At 43.3% G+C, this 21,424-nt stretch overlaps 1 protein-coding gene across 1 annotated transcript in view; it reads right to left on the minus strand.

Moving 5' to 3' along the window:
- Positions 1–7,596, minus strand: part of LOC140394914 (potassium/sodium hyperpolarization-activated cyclic nucleotide-gated channel 2-like) — a 164,068-nt gene extending 156,472 nt beyond the window's left edge. The window contains exon 1 of the mRNA XM_072482097.1: positions 6,879–7,596. Coding sequence (XP_072338198.1) covers positions 6,879–7,576 — 698 coding nt within the window. The 5' untranslated portion in view covers positions 7,577–7,596. The remainder of the gene's footprint in view (positions 1–6,878) is intronic.
- Positions 7,597–21,424: the final 13,828 nt, after the last annotated feature.

Below are 21,424 nucleotides of genomic sequence, written 5' to 3' on the forward strand. Positions count from 1 at the left end.
GCAGGGTCGGATTAGGACAAGTCAGCATGGATTTAGTAAGGGGAAGTTGTGCCTGACAAACTTGTTAAGAGTTCTTTGAAGAGATAACAAATAGGTTAGACCAAGGAGAGCCAATGGATGTTATCTACCTTGACTTCTAAAAGGCCTTTGATAAGGTGCCTCACAGGAGACTGCTGAGTAAAATAAGGGCCCATGGTATTCTATGCAAGGTACTAACATGGATTGATGATTGGCTGTCAGGCAGAAGGCAGAGAGTTGTGATAAAAGGTTCTTTTTCGGAATGGCAACCAGTGACGAGTGGTGTCCCGCAGGGTTCAGTGTTGGGGCCACAGCTGTTCTCTTTATATATTAACGATCTAGATGACGGGACTGGGGGCATTCTGGCTAAGTTTGCCGATGATACAAAGATAGGTGGAGGGGCAGGTAGTACTGAGGAGGTGGGGAGGCTGCAGAAAGATTTAGACAGTTTAGGAGAGTGGTCCAAGAAATGGCTGATGAAATTCAACGTGGGCAAGTGCGAGGTCTTGCACTTTGGAAAAAAGAATAGAGGCATGGACTATTTTCTAAAGGGTGACAAAATTCATAATGCTGAAGTGCAAAGGGACTTGGGAGTCCTAGTCCAGGATTCTCCAAAGGTAACCTTGCAGGTTGAGTCCGTAATTAAGAAAGCAAATGCAATGTTATCATTTATCTCAAGAGGCTTGGAATATAAAAGCAGGGATGTACTTCTGAAGCTTTATAAAGCACTAGTTAGGCCCCATTTAGAATACTGTGCGCACTTTTGGGCCCCACACCTCAGGAAGGACATACTGGCACTGGAGCGGGTCCAGCGGAGATTCACACGGATGATCCCAGGAATGGTAGGCCTAACATACGATGAACGTCTGAGGATCCTGGGACTATATTCATTGGAGTTTAGGAGGTTGGGGGGAGATCTAATAGAAACTTACAAGATAATGAATGGCTTAGATAGGGTGGACGTAGGGAAGTTGTTTCCATTAGCAGGGGAGACTAGGACCCGGGGGCACAGCCTTAGAATAAAAGGGAGTCACTTTAGAACAGAGATGAGGAGAAATTTCTTCAGCCAGAGAGAGGTGGGTCTGTGGAATTCATTGCCACAGAGGGTGGTGGAGGCCGGGACGTTGAGTGTCTTTAAGACAGAAGTTGATAAATTCTTGATTTCTCGAGGAATTAAGGGCTATGGAGAGAGAGCGGGTTAATGGAGTTGAAATCAGCCATGATTGAATGGTGGAGTGGACTCGATGGGCCGAATGAACATAGAACATTACAGCGCAGTATGGCCTTACTTCCGCTCCTATGTCTTATGGTCTTATGGTCTTAACCCACCTAACCTTTTGGACACTAAAGGGCAATTTAATGTGGCCAATTCACTTAACCTGCACATCTTTGGACTGTGGGAGGAAACCGGAGCACCCGAAGGAAACCCACGCAGACACGGGGAGAAAGTGCAAACTCCACACAGACAGTCACCCAATGTTGGAATTGAACCCAGATCCCTGGAGCTGTGAGGCAGCCGAGTTAACCACTGTGCCACCGTGCCACCCACATGTCTTGAAGATATGTAGTATACCCATTGAATAATTTGTTCACTAGTTGTAATAGTTTACTGTAAGCCTGCAAAGGATAGACATTTCCAATAATGCTATTATTAACGCTTTTTTCAAATTACAGATCTGAGGCTGTATGACCCCCTACTCTGACCAAACGTGCCAATCGACCATGATGTTAAGCCATGGCAACTTTAAAAGATTAAAATATGCTCTTCTCATCACAAGCTTAACACTGGCAAAATAAAGTCTCTGTATAAATACACACCTACACACAAATACACAGGGGCTGGTTTAGCACAGTGAGTTAAATAGCTGGCTTGCAATGCAGAACAATGCCAGCAGCGCGGGGTCAATCCCCGTACCGGCATCCCCGAACAGGTGCCGGAATATGGCAACTAGGGGTTTTTCACAGTAACTTCATTGAAGCCCACGTGTGACAATAAGCGATTATTATTATTGCCCATGGTACCCAGAGTTAAATTCGGACCATTATACGTTACGCATAACGTTTAAATTCATACTGCAAAAGAGCATTGTCATACTGCTGAACAGTAATTGCGGCTTTAGAATGGTTATGATCTCTGTGAGATTGCAGATTAGTAGAAAGGTCTTGAAGTTTACTTTGAATACTGAGTTTATATACATTTACATACATGTACAAGCAAGTTATTAAGGTATCTTACCTTAGTCACCTCTAAATGCCCTGCCCAATGCACATTAATTCTGTAAGAGAACTGAGGTATATTTCCTACATGTGCTAAAATCACAATACTGCTCTTTCTAAGCATGCTAACAAGTTTTCTTATACTTAGCCACAGGAAATCCATCTTGACCTTTATTTACATTAAGAATCTCCTGAGTTGGTCACTGTTCTCCAGGCTATGTACAGGTAATTGCATATCATGCTGTAGGATGGCTCTATGTTGAAAATCACTAATCAAGTTGGCTGAGATTGCTTCAGGTTAACCATTCACTTTGCTGTAGTACCCTGCCTACACTTGTTTCCACAGACAAAAGGCCTTGTAATTGGGAATTTAGTTGTGTGTGGGACCACACCTGAAGCCAAGATCCTGCCACTGTATCAGAGTGAGTTCCTGCCTAACATTGCATGGCTCCCAATTTTTGTAATCAAATAAAGGTTGACATATTATATTTGAATTTCCTTATTCCAAAATTAGATACTAACATTCCAATTAGTTGAACACTGTTATAAGTAACATGTCTTTCTAAGTTAATGAAAGATGTTTAGCCTTTAGAAGAAACTAGAATTTATCTCATTCATTCGCGGTACAAATGAAACAATTTATCCAGTTGATTGAATTGGCAGAATTTAATAAATTACTAAATAGCCATTTAGATATTAATAATGATAACTAAAGTTGTTATGTGTTTTTTGTTCAAATAGGAGTTTGCATGCTGCACTTATTATCTTTAGTTATCTCTTATTGCCCTATTTCAACACAAAGTATAGAAACACTTATCAATGGTGTAATGGAAACTAATGTCACTAATAATAAAGCAGCTATTTTTTAAAAATTCATTTATGGGATGTGGGCGTCGCTGGCTAGGCCACACTGGCATTTATTGCCCATGCCTAGTTGCCCTTCAGAAGGTGGTGGCGAGCTGCCTTCTTGAACTGCTGCAGTCCGTGAGGTACAGGTACACCCACAGAGATGAATGCATTTGCCAAATCTCCCAAAGACACTTCCCCAAGTTAGAAATATTTTTGGATGGGCTGTAGATTTTTTTTAAATAATCAAAATTTGGAGGTCCTCATCATAAATTGAATTTTTTGTCTTCTTCAACTCCATCTGCCTCTGACTGAACTTAAATGTTGTACCTGATATGCTCCCTTTACAGCTGATATCATCATTTGGCTGTGACATATAACTTCATTACAAAAGGGTTCCACTATGATGTTGTTGAGAAATTGTTTTTTATTCTTTCTTGGGTTGTGCCATAGCCAGCATGTGTTGTTCATCCCTAATTGTCCTTGAACTGAGTGCTATAATAGGCCTTTTAGGAGTCAGCCACATTGCTGTGGGTCTGGAGTCAAGTGTAGGCCAGATCTGGCAAGGATGGTAGATTTCCTCCCCCAAAGGGCATTAGTGAACCAGATGGGTTTTTGTAACATGATAGTCATCATGGTACCGAGACTTGAATTTAAGTTCCGTCTGCTCCTATGGGAGGATTTCAACGTTTGTCCCCAGCGCATTTGTCAGGGCCTTTGGTTTACTAGTCCATGGCAGTACAACTATTCTACTGCACCCTCTCCAAATCAATATACAAGGAAGGAATGGAAATTTTAATGTCACTAAATATTTACTTATTCAACAATTTTGACCAATGGAACACTTAATTGTCCCATGGACTGATTCACTCTAGAACAAGTATATAATGGGTTAACTTTAAATTTTGATTCAGAGATACTTGACAGTCATATTTAATGTAAATGAAAGGTGACATCATGATAAGCAAGCCATAGCATACATGCCACCCATGCAGCTATTTATCACACGCCACATACATTGAACATTTAACAAATTATTACTTTTCAGTGGCTTCGGTCAAATATTCCCATTGCTTCAGCATGCCTGCTATGGCTCCAGGGAGATATCACAAGGGTCTAAACTTGCATTCAAGGTATATTAATACTCCCTCTCTTACACACTGCAAAACTCTCAATATTTTTGAATATTCCCTGCATCCATTATTATCAAAACAGGAATGACAGCACGCATATTTAGTTAGTGCTATTGTAAGACGAAAAATTAACATTTGGAATAAATATCTTAAACCTATAGTAAAAGTCAAACCTTTTGTTTTCATACAACTGTACAAATCTTGGTAGTCAACAGTTGTCCAAACCCACCTCTTCAATCTTTTGTAATCACCCTTGCTCCAAACAGCACTAAACCCTTCCATTCAGCACCTAAATCACAATTCTTCCTTCAACCATCTTCTAAGGTCCAAAAGCAGCAGGAACTCCAGGGCAGCACCAATACAGTTTAATTCTTAACCAGAGACAAATCTTTAAAAAGATGATCAACTAAAATCTACCCAAATCATTTATTAAAGTGTAATGCAAACAAAGTTTTGCTTCATTGAGAAGGCAAAAGTGTTTGGAATCTGTAAATGACTGAATAAAGTATTTGTTGAAAGCGTAATTCTTGCACAATCTCCTCTATATTCTCTATATGAAAGAAAGAGGATGGCAACCTGGGGAGCAGCTTATTTGTTGCGAACCGGATGCGTTAGAAATGATTAGAAAAGAGCCATGAGTTAAGGAGTTAAAACAAATGCCTGAAGAACTCCTATGACCATGCAAAACATGCGTGAGACGCTGGAGATGATTGAAATATTTCAGTAATGCTCACAACGGGGAACAAACATTGCAGTCATACTTAATGTGTATTACTTGACCCAAAGAAAGAAGTGATGCTTTACAGAAAATATCCAAAATTTTTCTTTGCTGGGAATATAATCTGAGGTTAACGGATCAAATTGCACAAATGCGTTGATTTAACAAACATCAACCATAAATTTACTGTTTACCAGGATGCTGCCTGGTTTGGAGGATATATCTTATGAGGAAAGGTTGAGGGAACTAGGGCTTTTCTCTTTGGAGCGGAGGAGGTTGAGAGGCGACTTAATAGAGGTTTATAAGATGATGAGGGGGATAGATAGAGTGGACGTTCAGAGACTATTTCCTCGGGTGGATGTAGCTGTTACAAGGGGGCATAACTATAAGGTTCAGGGTGGGAGATATAGGAGAGATGTCCGAGGTAGGTTCTTTACTCAGAGAGTGATTAGGGTGTGGAATGGACTGCCTGCTGTGATAGTGGAGTCGGACACTTTAGGAACTTTCAAGCGGTTATTGGATAGGCACATGGAACACACCAGAATGACAGGGAGAGGGATAGCTTGATCTTGGTTTCAAACAAGGCTCGGCACAACATCGAGGGCCGAAGGGCCTGTTCTGTGCTGTACTGTTCTATGTTGTATGTTTGACTTTTACAAGACCTGTGATGGTGTTTGGAGAGCAAGCCGCCAAAACGACCTCAATTAAATTAATTGAGGTGCTGCCGATTATGCATAGCCTGAAATGATTAATGTTTTGTTATCCACAAGAAACCCACTGTTCCACTTACAAGTATGAGGTAAATAGATTTACATATAGTGGCTATTGAACTGACTGTGCAAGAAAAGGTGAAGCAGAAATTGTTCTGCAGTTGGACATGAAATTAGGGGCGATACTTATGATTGAGAAATTGCAAAGCTATTTACACTTGTGGATACCTGTTCATTTTTTGAGTGGCATCTGTCAAAGGCACCTGTTATATATAGACCAGAACATTTGAAAATAGACACGTTTCTGTATTTTTAACGTTTGAAACAATGGAAAAGTGATGGTTTAATTTCAGAGACTGCTGAGGCTGATGTAGAGCTTTCTGGGGGATCATTTCACGCCGGGTTTGTGTTGCAATCCTGCCTTAGTCCAGAAACTAATGGAGATGTATGTCCCCACTAGACAGGTAAACGGTGCTGGGTTGCAGGGACCAGGACTGCAAAGATTTATATCGATATATATATATATTTCGATGGTGCTGTCAGAAAGCAGCTTAATCCATCATAATAGAGAAACACACCCATTCTCATTCCTCAGACGGTGGCGATGAAAATGCCTTTGTGTGGGTAATACAGTCACCACACCACCCAAGCGCACAGAATTAAACGCTCGGAAATGCATCTCTACCAAAATAATACCCTAGCTCGCCTTTACAGATTGTATCTACAGTGCTTAGCGCCAGGTAATGATGGAGATCTCCCTTCATACATACGGGTGAAGGGAAAGGCAGATAAACCACTGCCCTGCGTGGCTCAGTGTGATTTATTTCACCCATTATTGGCTGCCCACCGAGTTAAGTCAGCAGTCTACCTGTCGCGGTGGCCACACTGTCTGAGAACTCGACAGAGGCACAGACACTGCAGATTTGCGGCGCCTTTCTGAATCACAGCCCCACATCCACTCTCCGAGAGAATAAAACACACACATCCTGCAGCTGACAGAGAAGGGACCGTGTGTGTCCACGGGGCTGTGCAGATTCCTGGCTGCTGACAGGTTGCTCATTAACCCCTCTCTCTAATTCCAGGCATTGTGTAGCAAAGAATCATTGAACGTGTCAATTCACTCGACCTTCAGCGTTACAACTTACACCTGCCTGGGGGTGGGGTGGGTCGCAGGCACAGACAGAAAGGTGCCCCTGGGGGGTGTTTAATGGGAGTTAGTTGTATTGCGGCACTCACCGAAAGTCACTGTACGGGTGGATAATCCAGGCTCCGGCCGATTTAACCCTTTCCTGCTCCCTTTCCACGGCCTTCTGGCTGCCAAACATCCGCAGGGAGAACTTGTTGACCCCGGGCTGGAGCATGGCCCCGAACTGCCTCTGCATGAAGCTGGCCTGCCCCTCATCCTGCTCCCCATCCTCCGGCACGATCTGCTCGGCACCTTCCGGCTTCAGGATGCTCAGCGAGTTCCTCCCCTGCGGCAGGAACTGCGAGGACTTGCGGCTGGGCGCCGCCGAGAAAGCCACCTTGTTCTCTTTCTTGTCTTCGGGGCGGCCGGGGCCCCCTCCTCCTCCTCCACCCTCCATGGCAGCCTTCTTCTCCTCGCCCCTCTGCTGCTCTGCCCTATTGATGGAGGACTGGCTTCCCTGGGTCACCCTGCAGTCCCCGTTGGTGTTGCATTTCATGCTGATGACCGTCTCCCCCAGCGCCTGCCTCAGCTCCCCGGCTCTGACCTGCTCGCTGTGATACCCTCCCTCTGGCATCGCCCGCATCCTCATGCTCTTGCTGCCAGCATCCTCCTCGTTCTCCTCCTCCTCCTCCATGCTGCTGCCCCTGGCACCTGTCTGCTGGGGCAGGCTGCCCAGCCTTCTCCGCATCGTGCCACGCGATTTGTCCATGGAGCTGCTCGAATGGTTGCAGAGGTGAAGCTTTGACATTCGCTCAGCGCCGCGTACGTGACATCTTTGCTCAAAGAGCCGGGGACATTTCCTCTTTGGAGAAGGTTAACCCACCCTCAAGTGGCAATGACAGAGGGGCTCCCAGACCCCCCTCCCCTGAAGATGCCCATTTAACATAGATACACACCGATAGGAAACCCCATTCTCTTCCTGTGTCTTTGTTTTGCTGTTCTCCCTGTAAGTGATGGGTGTCCTTGTAAAATTCGTCTTAACCTTCCTGAAATACTTTAACAGCGAATATTGAAGTTTACCTGGGGTGGTCGGGGGTTATATTTATCTAACGCATTGTTGACCTTTTAAATGCTCCTGGGAAGGAAATTACAGATAATATTTGGACACTTTTCTTGTAATTGTATGAAATTTGCCCGCCAGGCCCCAGTAATTCATGTGCCAAAAAAAAACCCCGAAACGTGACCAGCCGCCACCCAGATACCAGAGAAGCGGCACAAACTCCGCACCCACGTGGAATATTAGCATTACTACATGCACATGTACAGGAGGGAACCTCAATTGCTTATTGCAATTTCTTTGCACTAAAAAAGTTAGCAGGAATGTTGTGATTTATTGTGTAGGTACACAGACTATGGACTTCAAAAAAATATGCCATTTGGGGTCTCTGCAGAGCACCTGTAGCAAAGGCTTCAAGCGCCAATTAATGCAACAGATCTTGTATCCCAGCCTATCTAAAAATAAACCAATTTCTGAAATAGACCAGCATTATACTTTCCTATTCCCTGATTCCATTATCACAACATTACTCACTGGTATCATTATTATCTGCCTTAATGAAACACTGGGGCTGGTTTAGCACAGCGGGCTAAACAGCTGGCTTGTAATGCAGAACAATACCAGCAGCGCGGTTCAATTCCCGTACCGGACTCCCCGAACAGGCGCCGGAATATGGCGACTAGGGGCTTTTCACAGTAACTTAATTGAAGCCTACTTGTGACAATAAGCTATTATTATTATTGGATTGAACAGTTTTTACATTGTATCGAGTCTACTTAGGTTGGACTGATTTCTGCATTAATTGCTCTTTTTATAATAAATACAAAGTTATAATTATCTGAATATTATATCATTTGTTTTAATAGTTTCCAAACCGAGTACTTGCCTCATGTTTCTGATTGAAGCAACTTCTAGTCAAAGAACAATACAGCCCAGGAACAGGCCCTTCGGCCCTCCAAGCCTGTACCGGTCATGATACCACCCTTGGCGAAAACGCTCAGCACTTCCTAGTGCCGTATCCCGCTATACCCATCCTATCCATGTGTTTGTCAAGATGCCTTTTGAATGCCGTTAATGTATCTGCTTCCATAACCTCCCCTGGCAACGCGTTCCAGGCACTCTCCACCCTCTGTGTAAAAAAACCTGCCTCGCACATCTCCTCTAAACTTTGCCCCATGAATCTTATGCCTATGCCTCCTGGTGACTGACCCCTCCCCCCTGGGAAAGAGTACCTGCCTGTCCACTCTATCCATGCCCCTCATAATCTTGTAGACCTCTATCACGTCACCCCTCAACCTCCGTCGTTCTAATGAAAACAGTCCGAGTCTATTCAGCCTCTCCGCATAGCTAACACCCTACAGACCAGGCAACATCCTGGTAAACCTCCTCTGCACCCTCTCCAAAGTCTCCACATCCTTCTGGTAATGTGGTGACCAGAATTGTGCGCAATATTCCAAGTGCGGCCTTACCTAGGTTCTCTACAACAGTAGCATGACTTGCCAGTTTTTATATTCGATGCCCCGTCCAATGAAGGCTAGCATTCCATATGCTTTGTTGACTACCTTGTCCACTTGTGTTGCCACTTTCAAAGATCTGTGGACCTGCACACCCAGATCTCTCTGACTTTCTATATTCCTAAGAATTTTGCCATTTACGGTATATGTTACACCTACCAAAATGCATTACCTCACTTTTGTCCAGATTAAACTCCATCTACCATTTCTCTGTCCAAGTTTCCAACCTTTCTGTGACCTACTGTATCCTCTGACAAACCTCAACACTCTCTGCCACTCCACCAACCTTGGTGTCATCCACAAACTTACTAATCAGACCTGCTACATTTTGCTCTGAAATAAAAAGGGAAAATGCTGGAAAAACTCAGCAGATATGCCAGTGTCTGTGGAGAGAGAGACAGAGTTAATTATTCACGCCTAAATGACCCTCCTACAGAACTGAAGAAAAGTAGAAATGTAATGAATTATATAGTTAGAAAGGGGAAGAGGAGGTGCGGCAGAATGGAAGAATAGCGATCAGTCAGGGCAAAGGAGAGATTCTTGAGGCCTTCTTGTTTTGCTGTGTTCAACTCTAGTTTCTAGCTTCAATTCATATTGGATAGTCACAGAATAAATTTTACATTCCCACATTGACTCAAGAAAATGAGACTGCATTTATAGGGTCAACATTGTGCTTTAAAGCTAGCAGATTGCCATCAATCAAAATTATCAAGCAATTTTAATCACCAAACAATACAGGGTCCTAGGTTTGATTCCCGGCTTGGGTCACTGTCTGTGCGGAGGCTGCACGTTCTCCCCGTGTCTGCGTGGGTTTCCTCCGGGTGCTCCAATTCCTTCCCACAAGTCCCGAAAGACATGCTTATTAGGTGAATTGGACATTCTGAATTCTTCCTCAGTGTACCCGAACAGGCGCCGGAATATGGCAACGAAGGGATTTTCACAATAACTTCATTGCCGTGTTAATGTAAGCCTACTTGTAACAATAAAGATTATTATTAAAGTAAATTGGATTTTATAGAATAATTATATTGTGATGTTTTTCAACAAAAGTCAAAGATGTATTATTTTGTGAAACATATTAAATTTCTGTAATCCTGTAAATTATGCATTATTATATCAAAGTTGTATTCGACCGGATAATGTTATACCTTAGAACATGGAACATACAGTGCAGAAGGACGCCATTCGGCCCATCATGTCTGCACTGACCCACTTAAGCCCTCACTTCCACCCTATCACCATAACCCAATAACCCCTCCTAACCTTTTTTGGGCATTGAGGACAATTTAGCATGGCCAATCCACCTAACCTGCACATCTTTGGATGTGGGAGGAAACCGGAGCAAGCCCATGAGACACAGGGAAAACGTGCAAACTCCGCACAGACAGTGACCCAGCAGGGAATCGAACCTAGGACCCTGGCGCTGTGAAGTCACAGTGCTAACCACTATGCTACCGTGCTGCCCACGATTAGAATACCTGTTCTAATACCCAACATACCTGTAGGCACATAAGAATTTTATTCTTGTATTCTCAATTTTTATTATTAAAAAGTAAAATCTAAATTCACATGGAAAATATATTTTTAAAAATAAATCTAAAAACAGAAAATGCTGGATAAGCTCAGCATTTGTGCAGAAGGAAAGACAGTTAACGGTTGGAGTCCGTATGACCCTTCTGCAGAACTGAACAGGGATAGAAATGTAATGCATTGTAAATTGCAGAGAAGGTGGGCAGAATTAAAGGTCAGGGATTGGTCACAGCTAAAGAGAGATTGAAAAACACATCATGGACACAAGACAAAGGGGTGTTAATGGTGGTTTAATGGTGGTAAAAGGGGGAAAATAGGGCAAACTGTGGACTGTGAAGCTGTGGAGTGTGTTGTTGTATATGTTTTTTTGTTACACATGTTTGGAATAAAATACATTTTTAAAAAAATAAGGCATAGTTTAAGCAGGTTTAATTTAATATTTCTGTGCCTAGCAGGGTAAAAACTAGTTATACTCATGCTGCAGAAAGCTGTTTTTTTGTCTCGGAGTTGGTTAGATTCCAACTGTGTTTCTATTGTTCTTAGGGAGGGATGCAGTATGAAGAATAAATAAACCAGCAGTGGTTGTTTAGCAACCGGAGCTCTGTAAGGTAGAGAAACCTTTCAATCTGAGTTTAGTTCATTTGTTAGTATTTGGAGATGGGTAGCGAGAGAAAGGGTAGCTCTCACAGATATGCTAGAAGCAGTTGGTTTAGAAGGCTAGAGAGAGAACATCTCAGCTTTTCTAAAAGAAAAGTCATACCACAGAATAACAGTTGAGAAAACAAGTGCAGAGATCTGAAGAGCGGCTGGTTATGGAAGCTAGACAAATGAAGAGAAGTTTTCAAGAAGTACGAGTTTAAAGGTACTAGAACAGAGCACTGTTCAGTAAAGACAGACAGAGCTGAGAAGAAGGCTGAGACACCAGAAAGATACCTGAAGTGATTTTCAGGTTTGTGAGATTTTACCACAGCCTATGGAAAGGGAGTTGAAATAACTATGGAAGTTGGTGGCTGGAACTTATGTGAAATCAGTTAAGACGAGGAAACCTAAAAGGGGGTGGTGCAAAATCCTGGACTGGATTCACTGTTAAAAGTGGAGTGGAAGCTTGGGTTAAAAGCAAAATTTGTAATGGCTTAACTCTAGAACTAGAGGGCATAGGTTTACGGGGAGAGGGGAGAGATACAAAAGAGACCAGAGGGAAATTTCTTCACGCAGAGGGTGGTGAGCATCTGGAACAGGCTGCCAGAAGCAGTGGTAGAGGCAGGTACAATTTTTTCCTTTAAAAAGCAGTTAGACAGTTACATGGGCAGAGTGGGTATAGACGGATATGGGCCAAATGCGGGCAAGTGGGACTAACTTAATGGTAGAAACTGGGCGGCATGGACAAGCTGAGCCAATGGGCCTATTTCCATGCTGTAAACATCTATGATTTTATGGATTTCGGAATGCAAACCATTAATGGAAAGCGTTATTATAAGGGGAGATTTTAAAGCATGTTTTTGGGAGTGGAGTTTTGAAATTCTCATGTGACAATCATCTGGGGGAGATTCTTTTCTTGAAAATATTTTTTATTCCCCTTTTTCACATTTTCTCCCAAATTTACACCCAACAATAAACAATAATCAATAAGAATGCAATGTCAATCCCCATATCAATAAGGGGCTTGTTTAGCACGGGGCTAAATCGCTGACTTTGAACGCAGACCAAGGCAAACCAGCAGCACGGTTCAATTCCCGTAACAGCCTCCCCGAACAGGCGCCGGAATGTGGCGACTAGGGGCTTTTCACAGTAACTTCATTTGAAGCCTACTTGTGACAGTAAGCAATTTTCATTTCATTTCCATAACAACAATCCCATCCTCCCATCAAACCCCAGGCATGTTAACATAAACAAATGATAAAAAGGAATCACCCATTGTCACCATTAACACAAACAGTCCCTCTCCCCCCAACCTCCCAGCCACCCCCCACCCCTAATGTTTGATGTAATCCAATTCATGAAAGTGCATAATGAATAATGCCCATGAATTGTAAAACCCCTCCATCCTTCCCCTTAGTTCAAATTTGACCTTTCCAGCATCAAGAATTCCAGCAGGTCCCCCCTCCATGCCAGGGCACAGTGTGGAGAGGTTGATCTCCACCGTAACAGGATCTGCCTTCAGGCGATCAATGAGGCAAAGGCTACAACAACTGCTTCCGCACCCGTTTCCAACCCCGGCTGGTCCAACACCCGAATATGGCCTCCAGAGGGCCTGGGTCCAGTTTCACGTGCACCACTTTAGAGATTAACCAAAAAACCTCCTTCCAGTAATCCTCCAACTTTGGAGAGGGCCAAAACATATGAACGTGGTTTGCGGGGCGCCCCACGCAACGTTCACACACATGTTCTACCCCCTCAAAGAGCTGGCTTGTATGGTGCGCTCTATACTCCACCTTCAGCTGTATCAGCCCCAACCTCGCACACAAAGTGGAGGCGTTCACCCTCTGGAGCAGCTCACACTAGAACCCCTCCTCCATACCCTCTCCCAACTCTTCCTCCCACTTTGCCTTGATCCCTTCCAGCGGCATCTGGGGGAGATTCTGAAGAGACATTCACAACATTCACTTGGGGTGTATTTGTTCACAGTCATCTTGTGTGCTTAAAAGGGACTTTGAGTTAATGAGACCATTGTAGATTAAGATGGACTTCGTAATCTGTATTCATCCGAAAACCTGTGTGTAATTGTTAAACGAAGGGGGAGTAGAGGGTTATTATATCACAATCCAATTTTTACATGTTTAGTAATGTTTTTTTTTGTTATTAAAACTAATTAGCGGTCCTGTCACTCTCTTCTTCCGTGCAATATTTTTAAAAAATATTTTGAGCCAGGGATCCATTCTGGCATCTCCCCATCCAGTTATATCATCAACTGGGTTTGTAACATCAGATTATTATTAAACTACCATGCACTAAAGGTATGTATGCTTGCACTACGTTACAACCTGTAGTTTATATTACTTTGTAAGTGACCTCAAGATTAACCACAGTCCACTGGGAGGACTCAAAACACATGAAATTATTTTGTTGAGCTCAATTAGTTTAATAAATGTACTTCCTTGTTCCTGCTTGGTTCAGTAGATTAATTTTTTGCCTCTGAATCAGAAGGTTCTGGGTTGAAATTTTGCTGCATACATCGAGTAAATAATCGGATTCAGTATCAAGGGAATGCTGCATTGTTCAAGGCACAGTCTGCTGAATGAGACATTATGCCCAAATTCTACAAAAGTTAACCCTCTATGTTATTGCTAAAAGGTCACAAACTCTCTTTCATGGTTACTGTTATTTTCGATACAGTTACAGCACTTCACTTATATTTTTACAAATTTAGGGTACCCAATTATTTTTTTCCCAATTAAGGGGCAATTTAGCGTGGCCAATCCACCTAACCTGCACATATTTGGATTGTGGGGGTGAAACCCACGCAGACACGGGGAGAATGTGCAAACTCCACATGGACAGTGACCCGGGGCCGGGATTTGAACCCGGGCCCTCAGCGCCATAGTCCCAGTGCTAACCACTGTGCCACGTTCCACCCTTAAGCACTTCACTTTTATGTGAAGCACGAGATGTGATTGGATGCTGGTCCTTTACTTACCTGTGCCTTTTGCAGAGTGATTGAAATTCACGTAGGCTGCAAGAACAATTTTACTGACATGGCTTACCAATGGTTCCGTGTTATCTATGAAATATTTAGCGTACGTTAACCTTTTTCTAAATACATTGATGAGTGTTGGTGGTGTCATGTTGGGTGCTCTGCTACACAGACGAACGAACACGGTTGCGGATGGTACAACCCAATTTTTATTACTAACAATATTTACAATCTTAAACTGGTTACTGTGGTTTGTTCATTACCCTTGAATCTGTGGACCTATCCCTAACACTATCTTGGAGTGGTACTCAGCACATGGTGGATGTCTGAGTGGCTTGCTGTGAGCTCTGTGCCCTGAGCTGTCTCCTGCTGGAATCCCCGGGAAGTGTTGTGTTCCCCGTTTTATAGTGTGTATGCTCTTGCCTGTGATTGGTTGTGTTGTGTGTGTATTGATTGGTCCGTTGATCTGTCCATCAGCATGTATGTATGTTTGCACCATGATGTTTACCTGAATATCATGACAGGTGGTACTGTTTATGACATTCATTTCAACTGTGATTAGTGTATCCGAACAAGGCTTTAAAATTAAGGTTACAGCAAGCTTTATATTTATTCCATAATAGTCCAACATTCAACATTATCAATCACTAGAGTAGTCATGGAATCGTCGCTGAAAGATTACTCAATATTTGGTGAGGGACAAGTATGAACTATATATATGGCTAGTTCATATGTCAATGTTAAGGTGGAAAATTCTCTATTTCGCTCTTTCTTATCTGTACAAACACTTTATTGTTTATGGTCTAAAATGGAAAAGGAGTCAGTTAACATGAAAAGTACATTTTGGAAGTAATAGGCTGCCTGATTTGAAAATACGCAGATTATTCATGGACCAAATGCTCTGTACAAACAAAATCAGGGTGAAACTGGAGAGTTTTCAGCGGTTGCAGATTGCAAAGGTTATTAAATAATCTATCTGGGAGTCCTCACTTCAGTACAGCACACAAGGACCAGAAGAAGACGAAAAAGAATAGCAAGAAAATAGACATTTTAAAAAGTAAAGCGAAACACAAAGCCAAATACTGCAAATGCTGGAAATCTGAAATAGAAACAGCAAATGCTGGGAATAATCAGCAGGCCAGGAAGCATCTGTGGTGAGAGAAACAACATTAACATTTTGGGTCGATGACCTTTCAGACCTTTTCTGCTCCTATTGCTACTTCTACGATAACATTTCCACCTCAAGGTTTAAAAGCAAAAACATTTGTTTTATTTTAAATTATTTCATGGGATGTGGGCATCATTGGTAATTTGTTGTCCATTCCTAATTGCCCACGAACTGAGTGACCTGTGATAGGATACCGGACCAGATCCCAACATTTGTTCGGATACCAGGCAAGAACACCAAACATTTTTTTTTCATTTGTAAAACTGTGAGGAAAGGAGACTTCACCCTACGTGTGATGACTCTGACCAATAGATATCTTTTATGTTAAAACAAACTTTAATGTAAATACAGAATTAACCAGATTAATATAAAAGATGCTTTACAATTATTACAGTTAAGCAGTTCTCAAAAACAAGGAAACACTTAACTTACTGTCTATCTCTGCTGCTAACTCCAATTAAGCAACCCAATACAGTTCAAATGCCACTTATAAATAAAGTTAACAAACAGATTTACCTTCTTAATTGTGTAGAGACTTCTGGGCAGAGATCCTTTCAGGCGCAGAACCAGTACTCTTCTGCTCAACCTAACAGCATTTGGCAAAACTGCTGTTCAGCTTAAAATCCTTCTGCCTTGTCAGACTCAAATCCTATGGCAAACTGCAAAACTACAGACAGGCCTTGCTCCTCTGATTAATTACATCATCTGTATCCCACTAAGATGCCTGCTTAGCTAGGACCAAATCTCACCACTCATAAATTATCTACTGTACAGCGAATCCCTAGCCATCATAATAATATCCTATTAGCCCTCTACATGTAAACAAGTAAATGGTTATAACCAACCATGACCTCACCCTTTAGGATTTATTAATTACAGCTTTAGCAGACACCTTAGCCTAGGTTCTTTATTAATATTACTGCAACAACTATATACCTTAACGCAGGCATTTAATAACATTATTGTCGCGAATATAAAATATCATATATAATATATAACAATTTCTTCATTCTTCACACTTGAGAGCAGTTAAAAGTTAGCCACATTGCTGGAATCACATGTGGACCAGACCAAGTAAGGAAGGCAGATTTCCTTCAGGATATTAGTGAGCCAGATGGGTTTTTACGACACAGCAACCATTAGGCTTTTTATGCAGATTTCTTTGTTGAATTCAAATTCTACCATCCACCGTGGATTCAAACCCAGGTCCCCAAATCCTTGGGTCATTGAATTCCTCATCCAGTGACAATAGTTGTACGCCACCACCCACCCTCAGTTTAAGATTATTTCAATATTTTGTGTCTTCCTGACATTAAACTGGAAAAGTTGAGACTTCTTCAGGACCTGCTGTTGGAAAAACATTCCGACACTGCGGCTGAAGCCGAGGGAAGTGATGGACAGATAGAGCTGTGTGCTGGCAACATAGATTTAAAAGTTGAGCTCTTGCTTGCTGATAAGTAATTCCAGAGGTGATGGAATGTGCAAGGAAGGAAGAGAAGGCATTGCTAGAGCTATTCTGGCTGGGACTTCCGGTGACGGCGGGCGGGAGGTGGCCGTACAATGGAGGGCTCCCATTCGGGAACGGCATTTTCGGGGCTTTAAGCCCGGTCCCAGGGTCCACGGAGGCAGCAAAAGCAGGGAAAAGGCACAGAGGTGGCAGAGTGAAGGCACAGTGAAGAAAAATGTCGAGGGTGAGCAAAAGAACGCCAGTAAGGAAAACAACTGAAGGTCTGTCGGGAATTGGAAAGGTCACCGCGGGGTCACCAAGGAAAATGGAGGCTGGAGCACCAGGGGAGGCCTCATTGCTTACGGCTGAAGAAATAACTGAGGTGATGGCTGCGGAATTCGAAAGGCAGGTTACAAAATACATGGAGACAATGAGGAAGGAACTGAGAGAGGTTTTGAGTGTGCTGGAGAAGGAGGTGATTTCCCCGGTGACGAAGGTGGTGGTGAGCGCAGTGGCGGAGGTGCGAGAGCAAGGGGAGGCGCTGAAGGAAGTGGAGGAGACGTTATTGCAGCACGGTGATCAACTTGCCTCGATGGGGAAGGAGATGCGGAAGGTGATGGACATTAACAATGATCTGCGAGGAAAATGGAAGACCTGGAAAACAGATCCAGGCGACAGAATTTGAGGATTGTGGGGCTGCCCGAGTTGAAGGACCGAGGCCGACTGAGTATTTTGCCGCGATGCTGGCAAAACTATTGGGGGAGGGGGAGGATCCCTCCCGATATGAACTGGATCAGGCTGGAAAGCAGGACAAATCCAATTAAGCCAATTAGCACCCCATCATCCTTCTCTAGATCATCAGCAAAGTGATGAAAGGTGTCATCAACAATGCTATCAAGCGGCACTTACACCAATTACCTGCTCACTGATTCTCAGTTTGGGTTCTGTCAGGGCCACTCAGTTCCTGAGCTGAATCCAGTCCAGCTATTTCCCCTTGACATCCAATGGCATTATCATTGCTGAATTTAAACCAGCCATATAAATATTGTGGCTACAAGAGCAGGTCAGAGGCTGGGAACTCTGAGGTGAGTAATTCACCTCCTAATTCCCTACAGCCTGTTCATCATCTACAAGGCACAAGCCAGGAGTGTGATTGAATATTCTCTGTGATAACCTGCACGGGACACACGGGGCAGGGTCGATTGTTTGCCCCACGTGGCTCAAGGAGTATGAGCTCCCCCACTAACTACGGGGTTGATAACTATGCTGTATAAGAGGTTGGCCTGTCAAGAATCAACCAACATAGAGAGAGGACCCGGTGATGTATAACCAGGCCCCATGTAAATAGTTGTTCTTACAAATTAACGTCTTCATTTGTTTTCTCGTTGGACTCCCCTTACCTGGATGAATGTGGTTACAACAACACTCAAGAAACTCAACACCATCCAGGAAAAAGTAATCTGCTTGATCAGCGACCCATCCACCAACTTAAAAATTCACCCCCTTTGCTACCCAAGCAGAGCAGCAGCTGTGAAAACAAGATGCACCAGAGCAACCCTCGAAGCCGCCTTCAACAGCACCAACAAACCTATGACCTCTACAATTGAGGACAAGGCAGCTGGTGCATGGGAACCTCACAACCTGCAAGTTCGCCTCCAAGCCAAATCCTGACTTGGATCTATATCTCCATTCCATCACCGTCGCTGGGTCAAAATCCTGGAACTCGCGTCCTAACAGCACAGTGGGTGCACCTACACCTACAGTGGGTGCACGTGCACTGCAGCAATTTAAGAAGGCAGATCACCACCGCCTTCTCAAGGGCAACCAGCAATTAAATGCGGGTCGTCCCGGTGACGTCCACATCTATAAAACAATTTGAAAAAACTGATGAGTAAACATTACTCATTTAGTTAAAGCAAAGAGGATCTGAGTTTCAACTGCACTATGTCCCTTTAATTTACTTTTATATCTGGAAATCTACACTTAAACTTTTATTGTGCGACCTACTGTTCATAACTGCCTGCCTGCCCCGTGTGTAATGATTCTTTCTTTTATTTTTAATGTTGATGTGGTCATCAAGGGGAAGGACCAAAATTTATTGTCATTTCCTAATTGCCCTAGAGAAGGTACAAACTTTTTAAAATGTTGATTCTGTCCTAACGGGGATGTTTAGAATTGCCATCATTTCCCTTTAGTCAGATCCCAGAATCCCTACAGTGTAGAAGGAGGCCATTCAACCCATAGCGTCTGCACCAACCCTCCAAAAGTGTACCCTACCTAGGCCCAAACCCCACCCTCGCTCCGTAACCCTACCTAACCTTTGGTCACTTAGGGGCAATTTAGTATAGCCAATCCACCTAACCTGCACATCTTTTGGACTATGGGAGGAAACTGGAGCACCCGGAGGAAACTCACGCAGACATGGGGTGAATGTGCAAACTCCACAGAGACAGTCACCTGAGGTCGGAATTGAACCTGGGACCCTGGTGCTGTGAGGCAGCAGTGCGAACCACTGTGCCACCATGCTGCGCAGATGTAAATATGCATTTGAGAATGTGCCTCTTTGCTCCTCACCACCCATCGCCGCACACTACCCCCAACCCCACAATATCACTGATTAAACTTCCAATAGTATTGAATTAGGTACCTTTCTTGTAAATCAGAAAGGCCACAGACACTCAAAACAGCCATCCTAATATCATGATTTAAGGTCATTATTATACACTATCCACTCAGCAGTGAGTTTAAAGAGAGCATGCATTGCTGGACTGCAATCTTCTTGAATGAACATTAATCTTTTCCCCCATTCACTTCACTGGCACTCATTTTCAGTTAAAAGTGAATTAAGCATCCCTGATTGATCAGATGGCTGTTTGGTATGGAACTGGGCCATGTGAAGCAGGTTTGAATTGAACAAAAGAGTAAGCTATTCCTTTTTGTTAAGAAGTTTGCTTGATTATGTTTAGTATACTTCAATGATCTAAGCCTTTTGGCCCTATGTGTCAGATATGTAACTCAGCTGTTAAATAATATTAATATTTGTTACACTCTGCTGGGTCTTTCAAGCTTCTTATCAAACTAACAAATGGATTGAAAGTAATTTGTTGCTATGTACAAAGCTTTCGATCATTATTAGTGCCTCAATTATATGTTCCTGACAAGATCAAACAGTACGTTGGTAAAAAAATTGCTTATCTTTATGTATACCATGTATAAAAGATATTCTATCTGCATAAATAGCACTATATAAGAAAGCAAGAATGAACAAGGATGAGGCCATTTAAGGGCACCTTACAGGTTCCAGGGTTCAAATAAATACAACCTTGCACGCAATCTCATCTCCTTTCACCCGCAAGATTCAAATCTGTCTGGGGTTTAATGATGTAACTCATCCCCAATGTCGCCTTGCTCCTCAGAATCTGTCCTTTTTAACAAACAAAATATAAAAATCAACTTTAATAGACTTTCACTTTCTTTTTTCCCATTTGAAGGTAGGTTTTAAGTTAGAAAGTGCCATTATTGTTGCCAAGAATTTTTATATATTTTTAAAATTTAGAATACCCAATTCATTTTTTTCCAATTAAGGAGCAATTTAGCGCAGCCAATCCAGCTACCCAGCACATCTTTTTGATTGTGGGAGCGAAACCCACGCAAACACGGGGAGAATGTGCCAACTCCACACGTTCAGTGACCCAGAGCCAGGATCGAACCTGGGACATCGGCGCCCTGAGGCCACAGTGCTAACCACTGTGCCACCGTGCTGCCCTGCCAAGAATTTTTAAATAGAATGATGCCGATCTCTTGACAGGGCAATGCTCGCCCAGATTCACTGCCTGACCCTAGTTGCCGAGGGAAGGCGACTGTAGATCTTCATCCTGAGTAGCTTTCCTGGTCACATCAGGCATGCAGCATCAACTTCTTTTCTTTTAATATAAATTTAGAGTACCTAATTCATTTTTCCAATTAAGGGGCAATTTAGCGTGGCCAATCCACCTAGCTTGCACATCTTTGGGTTGTGGGGGCGAAACCCAAGCAAACACGGGGAGAATGTGCAAACTCCACACAGACAGTGACCCAGAGCCGGGATCGAACCTGGGATCTCGGCACCGGAGCATCGGGGGGGCAGGCTTCAGGCAATGCCCTGAGGTCGTGGATACGTGGCACGGCGTAGTACGCTGCTTTGGAGGGGGTGAAGTGGCGCCACCCCCAATTCTGTCAGGAATTTGGATTCTCCGGCCGTCACCCAACGCAATTTCGGCGTCAGCGACCAGAGGATCCAGCCCATGGTCTTTCGAGGCAGGGTATCATT

Source organism: Scyliorhinus torazame, chromosome 18, assembly GCF_047496885.1.
Source record: "Scyliorhinus torazame isolate Kashiwa2021f chromosome 18, sScyTor2.1, whole genome shotgun sequence".
Taxonomy (NCBI): Eukaryota; Metazoa; Chordata; class Chondrichthyes; order Carcharhiniformes; family Scyliorhinidae; genus Scyliorhinus; species Scyliorhinus torazame.